Source organism: Mastigoproctus giganteus, chromosome 7 (genome assembly GCF_048544385.1).
Source record: "Mastigoproctus giganteus isolate SK-2022 chromosome 7, ASM4854438v1, whole genome shotgun sequence".
Taxonomy (NCBI): Eukaryota; Metazoa; Arthropoda; class Arachnida; order Uropygi; family Thelyphonidae; genus Mastigoproctus; species Mastigoproctus giganteus.
The window spans coordinates 158,126,157-158,147,053 of record NC_143581.1 but is presented as its reverse complement, the minus strand read 5'-3'; the positions used below and the strand labels follow the sequence as shown (position 1 = coordinate 158,147,053).

General features: G+C 38.5%; 1 protein-coding gene across 1 annotated transcript in view; it reads left to right on the top strand.

Annotated features, from left to right (window-relative positions):
- Positions 1-20,897, top strand: part of LOC150083280 (murinoglobulin-1-like) — an 892,685-nt gene that overhangs the window by 548,513 nt on the left and 323,275 nt on the right. The window contains exon 24 of the mRNA XM_090378459.1: positions 10,530-10,768. Coding sequence (XP_090234585.1) covers positions 10,530-10,768 — 239 coding nt within the window. The remainder of the gene's footprint in view (positions 1-10,529; positions 10,769-20,897) is intronic.

The window sequence follows — 20,897 nt, the reverse complement described above, 5'->3', positions numbered from 1 at the left end:
AGACATCACTCTCTCTATCCTTTCATCGATGTCATTTATGAAAATAAAAAAAACGTGGTGCTAATACTGATCCTTGGGGAACCCCACTTGTTATCAACCTAATCTGAGGAATAACCATTTATCACAACCCTCTGCCTCCTGCCCTGAAGCCATCCTGCTATCCATCTAAAGATTTTCCCTGTGATTCCAGCTTAAAAAGTAACTACTCATGTAGGACTGAGTCAAATGCTTTGCTGAAATCCAAATAAACAATGTTGAAATTATTCCCTAAATCCAGCTCATGAATGACCCTGTCAAAATAGCCAACCAGATTAGTTAAGCATGATTTTACCTTTACAAAACTATGCTGAGTATCCTTTCTGTTTTATTATACATTTTGCCTTGTTGCTTGGCATCCCCTTTTTTCTGTTATTTTCATCATATTCCAAATTTTCACTTGGGTTTTTCTTTCAAAATTATACCTTATTGGTTAATATATTTTATTTTGTCTTAGACAATCATGTATACTTGTAGTTCGAAACAATTCTTAGATACCCTATTTCCTCCAAATCGCTATCCATGTGGGATTTCCTTAAAGATGTAACTACGATGTAACTACAGTCACCTTTATGATCAGATCATAAAGGTGACTATGGTGGTCTCAGACAGTTTTTAAATTCTGTACTGTGGAACCAACTGATGATGTTAACAACAGCAAATTCTAATTGGGAAGCATTCAAGGAAATAATCTAGGCTTTTCATACCAACTAAGAAATACTGTTCAAGATGTCATGAATGTCAGATGACTAATAAGACTCTGGGAAGAGAAGAAAAATGCATGGGATGCATATAAATTATCAGCAACACAGAAGCCTATAGTAGATATAAACTAGTCTGTAATCAAGTCACAAATGATTTAGGCAGGCGAAAGCAGATTATAAGAAATCTTTGGCAAAGGATGCAAAGAAAAACAGCAAAGACTTCTTTACTTATGTAAACTGTAAAAGGAGGGGGATGAATCAGAGTGGTCCACTTGATATCGATGGTTTGACTGTAGATGATCCTTCAAACAGGCCTCTGAGGTTGGGTATATTCATACTGTGGATTTTAGTGTTTTGCACCAACCTTGCGTAGAAATAAAAACAAAGGAAACTGGACTTTTAATAACTGTGTTTATAATAAATTATAATAACCTGTATTTACAATAAATTTAACTTTATGATAAACTATACATATAAAATATTAAAATCTGCTACATTATGAACAATAAAATGCATTAAAATATACTAAGTTAAAAGCGATAAAAAACCATAGCTTTCAAAGGCTCCAGCCTTCTTCTTCAGCGGTATTTTCTTATTCTGCAGTACATCTTTAAATATCAGCAGGTTTATGGTACTCATCACGTGTTTCATTCTCACGTGTTCCGTTCTCTTGCGTTGTGGAACCGGAAGTGGCTCGAGCGGGAGTCATACGGAACCGTTCATCCCTTCTGAGGATAGTGGCCTCAAAGAGGGGATGAATCCGCGTACCTCTACCTCTATTAATGTTGATTGTAGAACAGATCTGCAAACTCTCGAGCCACTTATGGTCCCAGAACTTATGCGCCCGATCGGTGATGATAGCATCGTCCGGGGAGATCTGGTGCTGCTTCTCCCAAAAATGCTCGGCCACGGCGGACTTGCCATACTCCGCCTTTCTTATTGCCTTAGTGTGTTCCCCCAGACGATCTTTGAGACGGCGTTTTGTTTCCCCTACATAACATTCCCCACAATCCGGGCATCTAATGCTATATACGACCCCACTTGTGTTCTCTTTTTGAATGGGGTCCTTAACCTGAGACACGATTGTGTGCAGCCTCCGCCCCGGAAGCTGCACACAACGTGTCTGGTACTTTCTTAGTATTCTAGCTATATGATCAGTCAGACCCGGATAATAGGGAATGTATGCAGTGGATGTCGGTGTAAAAGACTCGCCTCTCCTCTGGTTTCCTTTAACATATTTTTCTATAATCCTCTGGGGGTAGCCACATTTACATTTGTGTGCAGCTTCCGGGGCGGAGGCTGCACACAATCGTGTCTCAGGTTAAGGACCCCATTCAAAAAGAGAACACAAGTGGGGTCGTATATAGCATTAGATGCCCGGATTGTGGGGAATGTTATGTAGGGGAAACAAAACGCCGTCTCAAAGATCGTCTGGGGGAACACACTAAGGCAATAAGAAATGCGGAATATGGCAAGTCCGCCGTGGCCGAGCATTTTTGGGAGAAGCAGCACCAGATCTCCCCGGACGATGCTATCATCACCGATCGGGCGCATAAGTTCTGGGACCATAAGTGGCTCGAGAGTTTGCAGATCTGTTCTACAATCAACATTAATAGAGGTAGAGGTACGCGGATTCATCCCCTCTTTGAGGCCACTATCCTCAGAAGGGATGAACGGTTCCGTATGACTCCCGCTCGAGCCACTTCCGGTTCCACAACGCAAGAGAACGGAACACGTGAGAATGAAACACGTGATGAGTACCATAAACCTGCTGATATTTAAAGATGTACTGCAGAATAAGAAAATACCGCTGAAGAAGAAGGCTGGAGCCTTTGAAAGCTATGGTTTTTTATCGCTTTTAACTTAGTATATTTTAATGCATTTTATTGTTCATAATGTAGCAGATTTTAATATTTTATATGTATAGTTTATCATAAAGTTAAATTTATTGTAAATACAGGTTATTATAATTTATTATAAACACAGTTATTAAAAGTCCAGTTTCCTTTGTTTTTATTTCTACGCAAGGTTGGTGCAAAACACTAAAATCCACAGTATGTAGATGATCATTCTCAGATAGCTGCCGAACTAAATGAGTATTTTATATCTACATTCACACATGAGGAGTTATTCAATGAGGAGAGGGCCAGATGTTTATCAAACTCTAACAGGGAGTTAAATGATTTTGTAATAACTAAAAGCAAAACAGAGGAGAAATTTTTGTAGTTACACATAAGAAAGTCACCTGGTTTGATGGGATTTATCCAGTGTTATTAAAGGAGGTGGCAAAGCCATATTTATGCAAGCATCTTTGGACTCAAGGGAGGTCCCCACTGACTGGAGATGTTCAAAGGTATCACCAATTCACAAAGGGGGATCAGCTAGGCAAGACTTGCAGGATCATCTCGACAAGACTGCAGTAATAATTCAGACACAGCATGGGTTTGTTAAAGGGAAGTCTTATCTGACCAATTCAATTGGATACTATGTGGTCACAATGCAACTGGATGCAAATAATAATTTTGATGTTATATACTTGGATTTCAGGAAAGCTTTTGATACTGTTGCACATGTAAAATTATTGTACAAATTGCAGCAGTATGGCATTAAAGCACATTTGATAAATGTTGGGCTCATTGTTGTTTTGTATATTTATCAATGATATTGATGAAGGTGTATCAGGCTTAATATGAAGTTTGCAGATGATACAAAGATTGGCATGGTTGTTAATAACAGAAATGACAGTAAGTTCGGTAGATGGGCTGAGAAATGGCAACTGAAGTTTAACATTGGCAAATGCAAAGTACTGCATAGGGTAGCAGTAACCCCAGAGAAGTGCAACAACTGTGTAGTACTGCACTCAGGGTAGTGGGGAATGCAAAAGACCTGTGGGTAATTCTCCAGTCAGTTATGAAGTTTTCTCAGCAGTGCAGATGGGATACTAGAGCAGGTCATGGTAGTCTTGTCAATGATATACAGTAATTTTTCCAGCAGGAATAAGGAGGTGATTATCCATTTGTCAGGCCACACCTTGAGTACTGCATACAGGTCTGGAGGCCTCATTTTAGGAAGAATGTAGAGTTGCTAGAATGAGTACAGAGAAAGGCAACAAGATAGGTGAGTGGATCAATGTGGTGCTCTTACCAAGAAAGGCTTAAGTTCTACAAATTGCAGCATCTGGAGACTAAGCACCTACGAGGTGATCTGATTGAGGTATATAATTTAAATGGTTTGAGCAGGTTAAATGCTTATGGGATTCTTCCTCTTGCTCCGATTATGAACCTGAAGGGACATAAACTTAAATTAAGGAAAGCCAGTTGTAGAATAGATGTGAAGAAATTTTCCTTTAGCCAGCAGATAGTTGATTGCTGGAACAAATTTGCATTGTTGTGGAAGTTGATAGCTTAAAGAAATTGAAGGAAGAACTAGACAAACATTTGGAGCAAATGGATTGGTGAAATGGGAAGTGTTTTTTTTTTTTTTTTTTTTGCTGATGCTCTATAAGCTTGCTTTCTTGCATCACATGCTCTACTGATGCTAATGCTAATTGCTATTTCTATTCATATTCACACATTTTTAGTTCATTTTTTCAGCTTTGCTAGCCAGCAAGGTGTTTACTTATGGTTTATTGTAGTGAAGGGCTAAAGCCATGCACCTTATGTGTTTCAAGGTTGAGGGGTTATCAAAACACTACATTCTTTCTACATTTTCTCCAGTATATATTTATCCTTTATGTAGGTTGTACAACATCCATTTTCACTCCACTAGGTCATTTTTTCACAATTCTTTTCATTTTGTGAGAGCTCTAATCAAGTAAAGGTTACCATCTTGCTGGTTCCCCATAGTTTTTCACTTATGAATATTGTTTTCTAGTCAGTTATGTACTCTGAAAGGGCAAGATTCTTGGGATACCTGGTTCCAGGTCAACACGATGCTGTCACCCCTCTCTAGTATAACTGCCATGCTAGTGGACGAACCCACTGCCTGGCAGTTATATAGGTATAGGAACATCACTCCATTTAAGTAGATGGTAATTCAATGTCAGTATGGATAAACTTCATGAGTTAACCAACTCTGAAAGAGGTATGATAGTGGGTGCCTGACTCATGGATCACTCTATCGCGGAGGTGGCATAGAAATTGCGCTATCCCCGTTTGAGAGTGTCAGGAATACATTTCTGGAATGACATCTCATCTTGGACAGTGCTGTAGGCTGAGAAAGGTGGTGGATATATGTGGCCATCGACATCTGTCTCAAATTGTTTCAGCCAACCAGAGAGCGACAGTGGCATAAAACACAACCGACTTCAACGAGGTAGATACCAGAAATGTCTCCACCAAGACCATCAGGCAATCATTAGCCACAATAGGTTATGGGAGCCACCGATCCACCAAATCACATTGCTAACACCATGACACAGGACTCTATCCCTCAACTTGGCAAAAGAACATTGGCACTAGACTTTGGATGATTGAAGACGGGTCTCCTGGTCTGGTGAGTCTCATTTCCAGCTATTTCGAGCGTATCTGGCGGAAACCCCACAAGGCTATGCACCTGTCACATGCCTCTGGGTGTGTGGCATGTGACGGGTGCAAGGAACTGTTATTTGTTATTTGTTTTTTTTTTAGGAGCATTAGCAACTAAGGCCATATTGCTCCGGGATATGCGGTGGTCATTCCCTGACCTTTCCGCATCCTCCGTATTTGGTGGTGAAGGGATCGAACCCCAGTCTAATCAAGAAGTGTGTGCTACACACTGCTGCTTCTTCCCACCTGGCTACGGAGGCGCCCACAAGGAACTGTTCGGGCAGGTGAACAGTCGGTAATGGTCTGGGGTGTATTCAACTGGCACACATTGGGACCTCTCGTATATCTCTGAATGGTCCAGGTTACACGTCCATCCTTTCAGACCATCTGCATCCCTTCATGGTCATTGTGCACCCACAGGGCAATGGACTCTTCCAGCAAGACAATGCACCTCTCCACAGAGCTGTGGTGACTAGAACATGTTTTCAAGAGCATTCTGCAGATTTTATCACCATGGAATGGCCTCCCCTTTCACGAGACATGAACCCTGTGGAGTATCTTTGGGATGCTGTGGAAAGGCCCATTCAAGCTTTGGATCTTCCATCCAGGAATGCAATGGAATTATGGACAGCAGTGCAGCAAGCATGAATGGAAATACCTGTGAAACACTTCCATGAACTTGCGGACTCAATGCCTCACCATGTGACTGCCCTAATCTGTGCAAAAGGTGGGCCTACCCATTACTAGGTAGGTATCCCATTATTTCTGTCCACCCAGTGTAATTTATTTAGGATAAATTTATATCTGAAAGAAGACTTACCATCTCACTGAAATTTGTAGTTATCCTTCTTTCTCCAATCACTCATTCACTCTGTATAGGAGCAGTCTTTATTTATCTCCTTAAAATTCAAAATTTTTTTTAGATCACCCCCCCCTATTCAGTCAGTGACCGATAGAATGCTATATGTAATGATTAAATATTTTAACAAATGATAACAAAAACAATGTTGTGGGCTCTACTGAAGTGACATTAAGCCATTAACTTGACCACTTTTCATAGATTATTGCATGATTTTCTTATAATTGCATGAGTTAAAAATAATAGCTTCTTCAAAATAATATCTTCTAACATCTAGGACTAAACACAATGGCTTGATTATTTTGGTGTGTTTCATTACCCTTGGGTATTGGCAGCCCCTATGGCACTTGCTAGTGTGTTAAATAGTAATGCCAGGTTCTGGGTTTTTTGTTATGTGTTTCATTTTTTGTTGGTGTGTTTCATTACCCTTGGGTATTGGCAGCCCCTATAGCACTTGCTAGTGTGTTAAATAGTAATGCCAGGTTCTGGGTTTTTTGTATCCCATCACGTATTTCTTATAGTTTAAGTATCAAGGTATGACAGTTGTTTCATTTCTGTGTCATGCACTTGCTACCCAAAATCGTGAACAAGGCCTAACAATAAGTAATTAAACTAAAATTTTCAGATTAGTAGACATTTATATAAGGATACTAAATCATTGAATTTCTAAATTAAATTAACCTAATTAGCTTAATTTGCAAGAACAGATAGAGAACAGAATGTGTTCCTTGTTTTCAGGATTCATGTCATACTTTTTATTGCAAATTTTAGGTTAATGAAACACACACTAATGTAAACTACAGATTAAAAACATCAGTTTTTTTAATTTGAATATTAAAGAAGTATAAAGAAAATTCAATGTGAATTTGGATGGGAAATACAGGGTGAGCCATTTATCACTTTACCAAGAAATTATATGCAAAATTTAAATCTAGAAGTCAGTTTCATGCCTATATTACTTTATTAATATGAATATTCTATTTACATGGCATTATTATGACATTTAAATGAATTGTTCTAACTAATTTCAGTAATGTACTGTTTGGTAAATTACATATCTTCTTGATAAACTGACACATGGCCCACCCTCTATTTTGGAATTAAATGGTATTAAAATTATATTTTATTTATCTCCGAAAAGCACTATACACAACGCTGTGGAGCAGTGAAAGCCAAATAGCTGCAAGTTTCTTCTGAAATTCAGTATATAAGCTTATAGCTTCATGAAAAACATGTATAGTGTTGCCCAGAATGCCAGGCCTGATGATGAAAATCAAATTTTGAAATCAATTACCTGGAGAGAATAGATGGAATACTACTAGAATGACTTGTTGATTTTAGTTCACTGGTCTTGGTAGTGGTGAAAACCTTTGATTGCTGTGAGACATATGTGAGACTATACTCTAGTAAAAGGTTATTATGTATGCATTGTTGTTATATACATTGATATTTCTAACCTGGATGCCATTTCTCATGAGATTTTAATAGTGATCTGTTCCAGAATTCCTTTGGAAGTTCTGAAGTTGCTCTTAAAGATAAATAAAGGCATGCTGATTATACACACTGATTATGCAAAGTGGATTAAAGTATATCATTGGTATTTGGCACTGAAATGAGAAGATAAGAGAAAATTTCCTGTTCTCAACACTGATTGGATTTAGCTTAAGCTGGGGTGGTTTATTATTATTATTATTAGCCATATGGGGGCAAAGAAGCCTGAGGCTTATGATGTACCTGACAAAAAAAAAAAAAAAAAAATTCCCGAGTTACCCTGAGAGAGGGAGAGAGAGAGGGAGTCAGAAGTAGAAAGGAATCACCAAGAAAAAGAAGATGATGATATCCAACTCGGGACCCTGGGTTTGCCACGCCCATACTCACCAGACATGAGCCACTGGGGTAAATTTCAAAAAGGTTGGCCTAAAAACCTAAGGGATTAAAAAAAAGGAAATAACATACTTGCTGATTTATAACAAATTGAGATGCTTATTCACTGGGTATATGATTGCTGTTTTAATAGATGTGGATGTTAGTTGATTGCATATATTGCATGTTGGAACAGACCTAAGCATAACTTGCTACCCTACAAACATGTTGTTTATTCAGGTTGTGTTGTGCAGTTGTTCATCTATAGATTTTTTTGTTTGCTAATCATCTGTATATAATTATTTTGTTTAATAATTTTTATATCAATCCAGGAATATGTTTCCTTTTTTTGGTGTTTATATAATTTTTTTTTTTTTTATGAAAACCCCAAACACGAAAGGTATCAAAACCTATAGTACTCAGTACCGTGCATGGGTTGAAGGTGAAGTATGGGGGGAGGGGGATGCCAGAAACTTTGCTCTAGAGACTAAACATGGGTTTCACCACTTCAAGCAATGAGTGCATATTTTTTAAATGTACTCAGCTTAACATACATTATTTGTCTTTCATCTCTTTTGGTAGAGTGTTTTCTCAAGATGTATAAGAAGTTTAAAAGGAGGAAACCAAAAAATAATTGGAAAATGTAAGAAAAACTCTCAGAGAGAGTGTAACGAAAACAGCATTATTTGTCATAATTATTTTTAAAAATATGCAGTGTGATCAAAAAAAGTTCAGCGACTGAACTATCTGGGAAATGATGAAGCATTTGGATGAATCGCCTTCAAAGTATTATCCTTGACATTGTGTGATTCCAGTGTCTCTGTAACTTCTGGAAGCATTCTATTTTGGAATTGCTAATAGTTCCTGTGTCTTGTTCTGAATAATTTCTTTAATATCATTACAAATCTATCACCTTTTAAGTTTGAGAAACAAAAAAAAAATCACAGGGAGACAAATTGGATGAATATCTTGGTGGGTGGAGGAGTACAGCGATAAAATGCTTCACAAGAAATTCTTGAATGGAAAACACCAAGTGTGTAGGGCTGTTGTCACAATGCGAGTGCAAATTCACTGATCCCACTTTTCTGGCTGCTTTTTCTGGAGAGTATCATGCAGTCACTGTAGAACTGTTTTTTAATATTCCTCATTCACTGTTCGGCCATACAGGACAAGTTCATAATGAACAATGCCCTGCGAGTCAGAAAATGTGATAATCATGATTTTCACATTTGGTCAAGGGTGACTGCTGTTTCTAGGCCTTGAAGAGGGAATCTTCTATTGAAAGGACTGGGCCTTTATTTCTGGCCAAAGCCATACACCCACAATTTGTTACTAGTAATGATGATGTGGCTCAGCAGCAGCACATTGATGAAGTTCTTAACATGCAAAGATTTGCTGCTCCCTGTGCTCTTAGTGAGGATGCAAGGTACAAATCTGGCTGAAGTAAGTTTGCATTTCAGCCAGATTTGTACCTCATTTCCAAATTTTTTAAAAAATTGATTGATATGTCCTTAAGAAATACTAATTTGCTAGTAACTTCAGATGCATGCTGCTCATTAAAATCGCACTAATTTTAAAATGTGATGAAACATAAAAAAATATATTCAACAGATGCTAATTCAGACTGACTGTAGATGAACATAAAGGTGCCTCCGTAGCCAGGTGGGAAGGAGCAGCAGTGTGTAGCGCACGCTTCTTAATTAGACCAAGGTTCGAGCCCATCACCACCAAATACAGAGGATGTGGAAAGGTCAGGGAATGACCACTGCATATCCCGGAGCAATATGGCCTTAGTTGCTAATGCTCCTAAAAAAAAAAAAAAAAAAAAACAAATAACCAAACCAGATGAACATAATTATTCATGCACTATTGTGTCTAGGTGAGTCAAATAACATGTTGCAACAAGTTGCAACTCATTACAATATTGCAATTTCAAGATACAAAGTTGGTCCCCAGTTATTTCACCACACCTCATATATACAATAAATGAAGGTATAAGGCTACATGCATTACTTTGAGGGATTATAGTGATCAGTAGTCTCCACCAATGTTCAGTGTCAGAAATTTCATATTCTCCTAATGACAGCATTGTTACTAATACTTTTCTAATAATGGATTTATACTTGTACTATATCTTGTACTTATAGTTGCTTTGTATGATCTACACTCTCAGTTTTTACATGTTCAATTTTTTCACAGTTCACTCACTCAGTGCTGCAATCTTCAACACAGAGTCAGTAAACTACATTCATACAGTAACAAAACGCAGCTGAACCTTCAGCTGAGTTCATAACTGAACTCCCTGTTCCTTGTAAAGATTATACTTCAGAATATGAAGCTCATTGAGTTAAAATAAATATAACATAGCTTTATTCAATTATAATTTCCCTAATAACTAATACTGTTATCTTTCCTAGGAGGTATCATTATTTATATTATTATATATCAATTTTATTTTATTTTTCTTTCTATAAAGATTAAAAATGTGTATTTCTTTTCCTCTTAGAGAACACATATATTTATTACTTTTATTTATTTTAGGTTATCAGAGAGAACTGAAATATCGGCACAAAGATGGCTCTTATAGTGCTTTCGGAAAGAATGATGAACAGGGTAGTATCTGGCTAACCGCTTTTGTGGTGAAGTCTTTTAGTCATGCTCAACGATATATAAATATTGATAGTAATGATTTAGACCTCAGCATAAGGTGGATTATTTCCAAACAGTTTGAAAATGGCTGTTTTCCGTCTATTGGTACTGTACTTCACAGTGCTATGAAAGTATGTATTTTGCATTTTGTCATATCAATAGAATTTTATATATTTTCTGTTATATTCTTTTATATATCATCATATGTTATCCTATTTATATATTACTGGGAGTGTGATATAGATGTGGTTGAAAACAGGAGTAGATCCATTCTCTTTTTATGGAGGTCGGGAAGTATAAAAATGATAATATACTCTGATTGGACAAAAATCATGGAATAACTACCTAGTAATAGGTAGGCCCACCTTTTTGCCTGGATAAGGGCAGTCACACGGCAAGGCATTGAGTCTACTAATTCACAAAAGCATTCCACAGGTATTTCCTTCCATGCTTGCTGCACCGCTGTCCATAATTCCATCACATTCTTGAGTGAAGGATTCGAAGCTTGAATGGACCTTACCACACCAATCCAAAGATGCTCTACAGGGTTCATGGTGGTAAAATCTGCAGAATGATCTTTGAATCATGTTCTAATCACCACGGCTCTGTGGGGAGGCACATTGTCCTTCTGGAAGAGCCCATTGCCCTGTGGGTGCACAATGACCATGAAGGGATGCAGATGGTCTGCAAGGATGGACCATTCATAGATACATGTAGACGTACCAGAGGTCCCAATGTGTACCAGAGGTCCCAATGTGTGCCGCTCCAAACCATTACCAACTGTCCACCTGTCTGAACAGTTTCTTGTTTAAATGACAGATGCATAACTTCGTGCAGTTTCCACCAAATATACACCCTCCTGTCTGCTCGAAATAGCTGGAAACGGGACTCATTGGACCAGGAGACCCATCTCCAATCATCCAAGGTCCAGTGCCGATGTTCTTTCACCCAGTTGAGGTGTGGAGTCCTGTGTCATGGTGTTAGCAATGGAAATCGCAATGGGTCGGCAGCTCCCATAACCTATTATGGATAATGATCACCTGATGTTCTTGGTGGAGACATTTCTGCCATCTCTCTCTCTCATTGAAGTCAGCAGTGATATCTGCCACTGTCACTCCCTGGTCGGCTGAAACAATGCAAGACAGACGTCGATGGCTGCTTTCATCCACTACCTTTCTCTGCACACTGCGCTTTCCACGATGAGATGTTATTCCAGAAATGGCATATTCCTGATACACTCTTGATACTGTCAAATGGGGAAATGCAAATTCAATACCACCGAGATAATGACCCATGTGTTGGGCACCCACTATCATCCCTCTTTCAGAGTTTGTTAACTCACGACGTTTATCCATACTGACATTGAATTACTGTCTATGTGAATGCAGTGGTGGGTCATCCACTAGTGAGAGGGGTGACAGCATCACTTTGTCCAGGAATCCCATGAATTCTGTCCTTTCGGTGTACATCATTAATAGTAATTAAACATTAAGTTTTGAATATTTTGAATTTGAAAGTGTCTGCAATTCTGACCAGACACGACAGAAGGGAGTATATGATGAGTGCCTTGTCGATCATTTCGGCCCTGGAAAGATTGTGCAAGGCTCAAGGGGTAGAATTTTTTTCAGCCTGATCTGTACTTGTTAACAGGAGAGACTGCTTCTACAGGGATGGGATACACTTAAATAGAAAAGGTGCAAGAATATTTGCTGATGCTATCGAGGCAGTGTTTGATGGTTCGGAAACCTGCTAGCTTGGGGGGGGGGATACAAGGACTAATAGATTAACAGTAGCCACTGGCAGAGGTGAAAGTGATTCTTGCACTGCTTCTATTGGAATAAGCAGAAGCCTGGAAAACAAGATGCAGGATATTTCAGAGACTGCTGGGAGTCATTGCGGTACAAGTAAACACATGGGTTGTGTTAGGGTAGCTAAGAATAGGAACAGGTGCATGTATACTTTCGTGTACACCAATGCTAGTAATACTCTTGATCTGATTATCAGTAGTGATTCTTCATGCATTAAGTATCTGCAGATAAAGGAACCACTAGGTGGCAGTGATCATAGTGTGCTGATGTAGGATTTACTCAAAGAGGTAACTACCATCAGGGGTAAAGGGAAGGGTTTTTGCTTTCGTAAAGGCGACTACGACAGTCTGAAACAGTATTTAAATTCTATACAGTGTGGGACCAACTGATGATGTTACCAACAGCAAATTCAAAATGGGAAGCATTCAAAGAACTTATCTTGGAAGCTACTAGGCTTTACATACCAACTAAGAAATATTGTTCAAGGTTTAGGCCTAAATGGATGTCAGATGAACTAATGAGACATGTGGCAGAGAAGAAAAATACATGGGATACATATAAATTAACATGTGACACAGAAGCCTATGATAGATATAAGCCGATCTGTAACCAAGGTACAAAGGAGGTTAGGCAGGCGAAGGCAGATTACAAGAAATTTTTGGCAAGGGATGCAAAGAAAAACAGCAAAGAGTTCTTTACTTATGTAAACTCTAGAAGGAAGGGAGATGAATCAGATTGGTCCACTAGATATCGATGGTTCAACTGTTGATGATCCTGCACAGTTAGCTAACAAACTAAATGAATATTTTGCATCGACATTCACACATGAGAAGTTATTCAGTGAGGGGAATGTCAGAGGTGTATTCAACTCTGGCAGTAAGCTAGATAATCTTGTAATAACTGAGAGTAAAGTGGAGGTGAAATTGTTGAAGATAAACACAAGATAGGCACCTGGGGTGGATGGGATCTATCCAGTTATATTAAAGGAGGCAGCAAAGGAAGTAAGCAAACCCATAATTATGAGAGCTTCCTTGGACTCAGGGGAGGTACCCATAGACTGGAGATGTGCAAATGTGACCCCAATTCCCAAAGGAGGATCAAAGGCTGACACAAGTAATTATAGACCTGTGAGTTCAACTTCTGTTTGAGAAAAATTAATGGAGGCATTGGTTAAAGAAGCACTGCAGGATCATCTAGACAAGACTTCAGTTATAGCTTAGACACAGCATGGTTTTGTTAAGGGAAAGTCCTGCCTAACCAATTTGATTGGATACTATGATGCAGTCACAAAAGAACTAGATGCAGGGAATAACTTTGATATTATATATTTGGATCTTAGAAAGGCTTTTGATACTGTTGCACATGGAAGACTGCTGCACAAATTGGAGCAGTGTGGCATTGGAGGCAAATTGCTACTATGGAAAAAGGGATGGTTGAGTGTGAGAAGACAGAGAGTGGTAATCAATGGACACTGCTCATCATGGACTATATTAGTGGAGTCCCTCAGGGTTCAGTGTTGGGTCCATTATTGTTTTCTGTATTTATAAGTGATATCAATGATGGTATATCAAGCTTAATGTCCAAGTTTGCAGATGATACAAAGGTTGGCAGGGTTAAGGACACTACTGATGCTATGCTGCTGCAACAGGATCTGGAAAGGGTGGGCAGATGGGCTGAGAGATGGCAAATGAAGTTTAACATTGACACATGTAAAGTACTACATATGGGAAACAGCAACCCCAGATCAATGTATCAATTCTGTGGTACTACACTGACAGTGGTAGAGAATGAAAAGGACCTGGGGGTAATTGTGCAGGCAGATATGAAGTTCTCTGAGCAGTGCAGACAGGCTGCAAAAGTAGCTCATGATGTCTTGTCACTGATATACAGGAATTTTTCTAGCAGGGATAAGGAGGTGATTATTCCCTTGTATAAGGCAATGGTCAGGCCACACCTTGAGTACTGTATACAGGTGTGGAGGCCTCATTTCAAGAAGGATGTAGAGCTGCTGGAATGAGTATAGAGAAGGGCAACAAGATTAGTGAATGGAACAAAGGGTTGCTCTTACGAAGAAAGGCTTAAGTTTTGCAAATTACAGCGTCTGGAGACTAGGCACCGGCGAGGTGATCTGATACAGGTGTATAAAGCCTTGAATGGTTTGAGCATGCTCAATGCTGATGGGATTCTTCCTCTTGCTCAGAATAAACACCTGAGAGGGCATAAATTCAGATTGAGGAAAGATGGATGTAGGATAGATGTGTGGAAATTTGCCTTTAGCCAGTGGGTAGTTGGTTGGTGGAACAGACTTCCATCCCTAGTTGTTGGAAGTTGATGGCCTAAATAAATTTAAGGCTCAGCTGGACAGGTATTTCAAACGAATGGAGGGGTGAAATGGAAGTGTTTTTTTTTTTTTTTTTTTTTGCTTATGCTGCATAAGCTTGCCTTCTTGCATCATATGCCTCTACTAATGCTAATGCTAATATTTAACCAGTCATTACATACTATGCATACAACAACATAGTTTCAATATATTTAGGAAGCAAATATTGGGAGGGAGGTTCCCTCTTGCCTGAATCTGCAATTGTGTGCAAATATAGCCTTGGTTGTTTGGATGAATGTTTTTCACTAAATTTTATCTGATGATGAGTCAGTCTGTTTTATTATTATTATTAGCCATATAGTGCAAGGAATTCTGAGGCTTATGCTGCACCAGCCAAAAAAAAAAAAATTTCCGAGTTACCCTGAGAGAGAGAGAGAGAGGTAAGGAGTGGGAAATTTTTATTTCAGGTGAAAATTATTGTGGCAGCTGACAGAGCAAGAAAAAAATTCTAAAATAAAATAGGTATTTAAATAAATAAAAATATAAAGCATTTAGGACGTAAGCCTCAAGCTATGGAAAAGTCTAGACTATGTATAAGTATAGTGCAAGAGCATCAATAATATATAGCGAAATCTGAATGAACAGAATATTAGCAAAGTGCATTGTTTTAAGTTATATCTTGTATTGTGAATACCTTCACAACGAGTTGCCATGATATTGCACTACTTCGAATAAGTAATGCTTCTCCTGAGGAGAAGACCAACGTTACTTATTCTAAGATGGATACCACCACTCAGATGGCACCGTTTCAGGGCTATTTGGCCCTTCTTCGGTGGGTGGGTAGGTACCCGAGTGACGCAATGATGGCAAAACAGTTATGAAGTATAACTCCACAATATGAGAGATGCCTGATGGTGTATGATTTATTTAGACTATAAATCGTTTAGGGTGCTTTATAGTCTAAATACATCATACACCATCATACACATCATTTTGCCATCACTGCATCACTCGGGTACCTACCCACCCACTGAAGAAGGGCCAAATAGCCCTGAAACGGTGCCGTCTGGGTGGTGGTATCCATTTGAGAATAAGTAACATTAGTCTTCTCCTCAGGTGAAGCGTTACTTATTCAAAGTAGTGCAATATCATGGCAACTCGTGAAAGTATTAGTAACGGCCGCATGGTGCAAGAAAGCCTGTGGCTTATGCTGCACCAGCCAAAAAAAAAAAAAAAAAAAAATCCGAACAAAACAATGATAAAAACAAAAAATAAATAAATAAATAAAATAAATAACTAAATAATAATAATTAATAAAAAAAAAAAAAAGGAAATAAAACCTATCATCCTATGCACTTCCCTTACCCGAAAGTACTATCCAGATGACCTTTGAATTTCCCCAAACCGTCGGCCTCTACCACCCATGAAGGCAACTTATTCCAGTAATTTATAACTCGCTGGCTAAAATAAAACTTCCTGTAGTCCAATCTAAACATTATCCCCCGTAACTTGAATTTATGTCCCCTAGTTCTAGTATCATTTATAATCTTGAAAATTTTGTCCTCATTCATTTTACTGATGCCTCTCAGAGCCTTAAACACCTCAATCAAATCTTCTCTAAGGTGTCTAGTTTCCAAACTCTGCAACCCACATATTCAAAGTCTTTCTTCATAAGGACGCCCTTTTGCCGATCTCACCAGGCGAGTTACCCTTCTTTGCACCCTTTCAAGAAGCTCGATGTCTTTCTTTAGGTGCAGTCTCCATACTTGAACACAGTATTCCAAGTGTGGTCTAACATAAGCCTTATATAATGGGATTATCACGTCCCTATCTCTACTTGCAAAAGTTTGATAGATTATCGATAGGACACCATGGGCCTTCCTTGCAACCTGTTTACAATGCTCAGAGAATTTCATGTCTGACCGTATTGTAACACCCAAGTCCCTTTCCTCCAGTACTGGGTTTATTTGAACCCCACCAAGTGAATATGTTATTTTGGGATTACTGTTTCCCAGGTGTTAATACCTTACACTTTGTTGGATTAAAGCACAGCTGCCATTTTTCTGACCATTCCTGAAGTCTATCTAGGTCTCTCTGAAGAAGCTCAGCTTGACAGTGATCATTAACTACTCTACCAATTTTAACATCATCTGCAAATTTAGACATCACGCCCTCTATCCCTTCATCAATGTCGTTTATGAAAATTAAAAACAACAGTGGTCCTAATACTGATCCTTGGGGAACCCCACTTCTTACATCAACCCAATCTGAGGAATAGCCATTTATCACAACCCTCTGCCTCCTGCCCTGAAGCCATCCTTCTGTCCATCTAAGGATTTTCCCAGTGATTCCAACCTGTTCCAGCTTATAAAGCAACCACTCATGTGGGACTGAGTCAAAAGCTTTGCTGAAATCTAAATAAACAATGTCAAAATTATTCCCTAAATCCAGCTCGTGAGTGACCCTTTCGAAATAGTGAACCAGATTAGTTAAACATGATTTTCCCTTTACAAAACCATGCTGAGTATCCTTGAGAATTTCAATTCGATCCAAATGATCCTGAATTCCACCCTTGATCATTGCCTCCATAATTTTCCCTACTACTGAAGTCAGACTGACAGGTCGATAATTTCCAACTTCACTTTTAGAGCCACCCTTATGTATGAGAGATACATTTGCACTTTTCCAATCCAAGGGAATCTCCCCAGAGTCTAGTGATGCTCGCATAATTAGCCTCAATGGTTCAATGCACTCGCTTGCCGCCTCTCTTAAGATTATAGGGTATATTCCATCAACTCCAGGAGCCTTACTGGTCTGTAGGCTCGAAAGTTTTTTCATTAAATAATCTTGCGAAATTTCAATATCATTAATTACATATTTTTTAACTTCGCTCCCACAATTTCCCATTGCCACAAAAGGCATTTCATTTGTAAATATTGATGCAAAATAACTGTTGAGTTCATCTGCAACGGCAGCTTGTGTATTTATTACTATCCCCTTTCCCTTACGTAAAGGTCCGATCTGGTTTGTCCTGCTTTTCTTGGCATTTATATATGTGAAGAATTCTTTATCCCCCCTCTTTGCTCTGTTTGCTAGTGATTTCTCATAAACTGCCTTTGCCTGTCGAACCTTTTCTGTGGCTCTATTACACATCACCTTGTAGCTGTTATATAGGCTTCAGTACTTTTTATTGCTCTGTAACCTTTCCATGCCACCTTTTTCTGCTCAAGTAATGCGGCAACTTCACTATTCATCCAACTTGGAACCCTTCTCGTGGAGTATTTTTTTAATGGTATATACGCATTCAAGGCATCTGTGATTAATGTTTTAAAAGCATATCACAGTTTAATTGTATTTATTCTCTGCGCGATATCTACCCAGTTAATAGAGGCCATGTAGTACCTTAAGGCATCGTAATTTCCTTTTCTGAAATTAAAACCCATTCCTTTGCCTTTTACTTCTGCTACCTCTCTCGTCATCATCCACCGTAGAACTCATGATCACTTCCTTCTACTGGTTCCTCTACTGTCAGCCCTGTTATGTCATCTGATTCATGTGTGATGATGAGGTCTAGGATATTCTTTTCTCTAGTACTTTCCCTGACATGTTGATACAAAAATTTCCCTGACATGTTGATAGGTATTCACTATATGAGATATAACTTAAAACGATGCTGCTTTGCTAATATCCTGTTCATTCAGATTTGGCTATGTATTATTGATGCTTTCACACTATAAAAAGGTAAAGGTAAAGTGCAGCCATTATCAACCCACTGCAGGATGGAAGCCTCCTCAACAATTCATGCTGAGGTAAATGGACCATAATCTGCCACGCTGGTCCAGTGCGAGTTGGCAGATCGACCGTATTCAGCAGTCAGGGGCTTGAACCCCGGTCTACTCAAAGAGCGTGTGCTCTGCACTCCCACTCCTGACCACTTGGCTATGGAGGCTTTCACACTATACTTATACATAAATAAAAATAGAAAGATGTATAAATATTATATTAAAAGTAAGAAAATCAGATAATAAGGAATAAAATAAATTACTGAAGTGATAAAACAGGATAGAGTAGCTTTCAAAGTACGATTCCTCTTTATCAATTTTGAGAAACACAAAATTATATCCATTAGATGCAGTGTGATAGCAGCAGTCATTACATTGTAAAATCATGGCCTCCATATACATCCTGTTATGGAGGCTATGATTTCTTCTCTCTCTCTCTCTCTCTCTCTCTCTCTCTCTCTCTTATTGAACATAGTTTTGTCCCAGGTTGATACTTTCACATGACAAAGTAATGTTTATTTAAAACTTCAATACAAGATTGCATAACTCAGATGGAATGGCTGAGCCATGCAATTTCCCCTGAATCACTGGTTGCATAGCCTGTGGTTGTAATTGAAAGCAGTTCAACTGGTATCATAAACAAACATCAGTGTTAGCTGACAATAGTGTTGCATTTGTTAGATTTTATTATACTCTCCACAAAAATCCCTGGGAAAACTTCCACAGGAGAGTGGATTATCTTACAGAAGTGTACCTAAGGCTACAAAGATTTTAAAACTCCATCCATGTCGTGTACATGTCATGCAGGTACTTGAGGAACCTGATAGGGAAAATGAGTTCAATACTGTAGGTGGTTTACATGCTTCATTTGAGAGGGTATTAACAAGTTATGGTTTCATCTAAGTGGATACGTTAATACTCAAAACAGTGCAATACAGAGTGCGGAAAATCTACATCTTTCACGAAAGACTGTTGCACTCCTTGAAAGTCGGTATAGTTTGTTGTCTCTGGACTGAAAGTTATTGGTTCCATTTTCTTTAGTGATATGGTAACTGCTGAATGTTACTAGGAAATAATAATGGATTTCATATCCTTTTTAGAATGTGATGAGCAATACTGCTGGTTTCAGCAAGATAGGGTCACTGCTCATACAGCAAATTCAACAATGCAGACGTTGCTAGTTAGTTAGTTATTTGGTTTTTAGGAGCATTAGCAACTAAGGCCATATTGCTCCGGGGATATGCAGTGGTCATTCCCTGACCTTTCTGCATCCTCCCTATCAGATGTTGCATGAATTCTTTGGTGATCACATCATTTTTCTTGTGCCCCCATCAGATCTCCAGACCTATCATCACCAGATTTCTGTCTTTGGGGATTTTTGAAAGAGAATGTGTACAAAAATAACCCACACATGCTATAAGAACTAAAAAAAAATATTTAGCTGTGCATTTCAAGCATCGCTGAAGAAATTCTTTGCCACGGCACAACAAACATGAGGAAAAGAGTAAATGCATTATTGCTGAATGAGGTGGAGATTTCCAGCACTTATATATTTTTTTTCTTTATTTTTTCTTTTACAAATATAACATGCTTACGGAACTGGATTGCATAACTTTTCGCTTGCCCTGTATTCTAAGGTTGCCTAGTTCAACTGATGATTCTCTTCTGTGTGTGTGTGTGTGTGCGTGTGTGTGCGTGTGTGCGTGGTGAATTGAAATTAAAACTTGCTGCATGTTGGAATGAGATTGGGTCATCTCATGATTGGGGAGGCAAATTCATGCCCTGTATCAAAAGGAAACCAGGTAAGGACTTATCAAAGATTCATGTATCTAGTAAACTACTAATTTACATGTCCCAATTTTGGCATCAGGGAAAAATTACTAAGTGCGTAGTGCTCTGTTTAAAACAGATGTGTTTTTATTGGAGAACTGGATTGTAAAGGAAATGAGTAACTTTTTTTGTAGTAAAAATAAGTGGACTAGATATGGTTTGCCAGTTTTATGTGGTCTGAAGAGAGTATTATTCATATAGGAATGTGAATGATAGTAATTGCATATAAACTGATAGTTTATTGGATTAGTAAAATAGCATGCTAAAAAATGCCAGAAGTTAGGTCATACTATATTTTGTTACCATTTCTGCCCAACCAAAATCAGAGAATTGTATACTGAAAGCATCATGCATTTATTCAAGATTTGAGACTGCAAGGATGGAGAAATTTTTGTCAGAATGGTCCTCACTTGCATTAGGTAGAATAGATATTTTTCATAGAGATGGAAAGAGGCTGAAAACTAAACAGCGAAGAATGAAATGAATTATATTAAGAATCAGACTGTTAGATAAGAGAAAC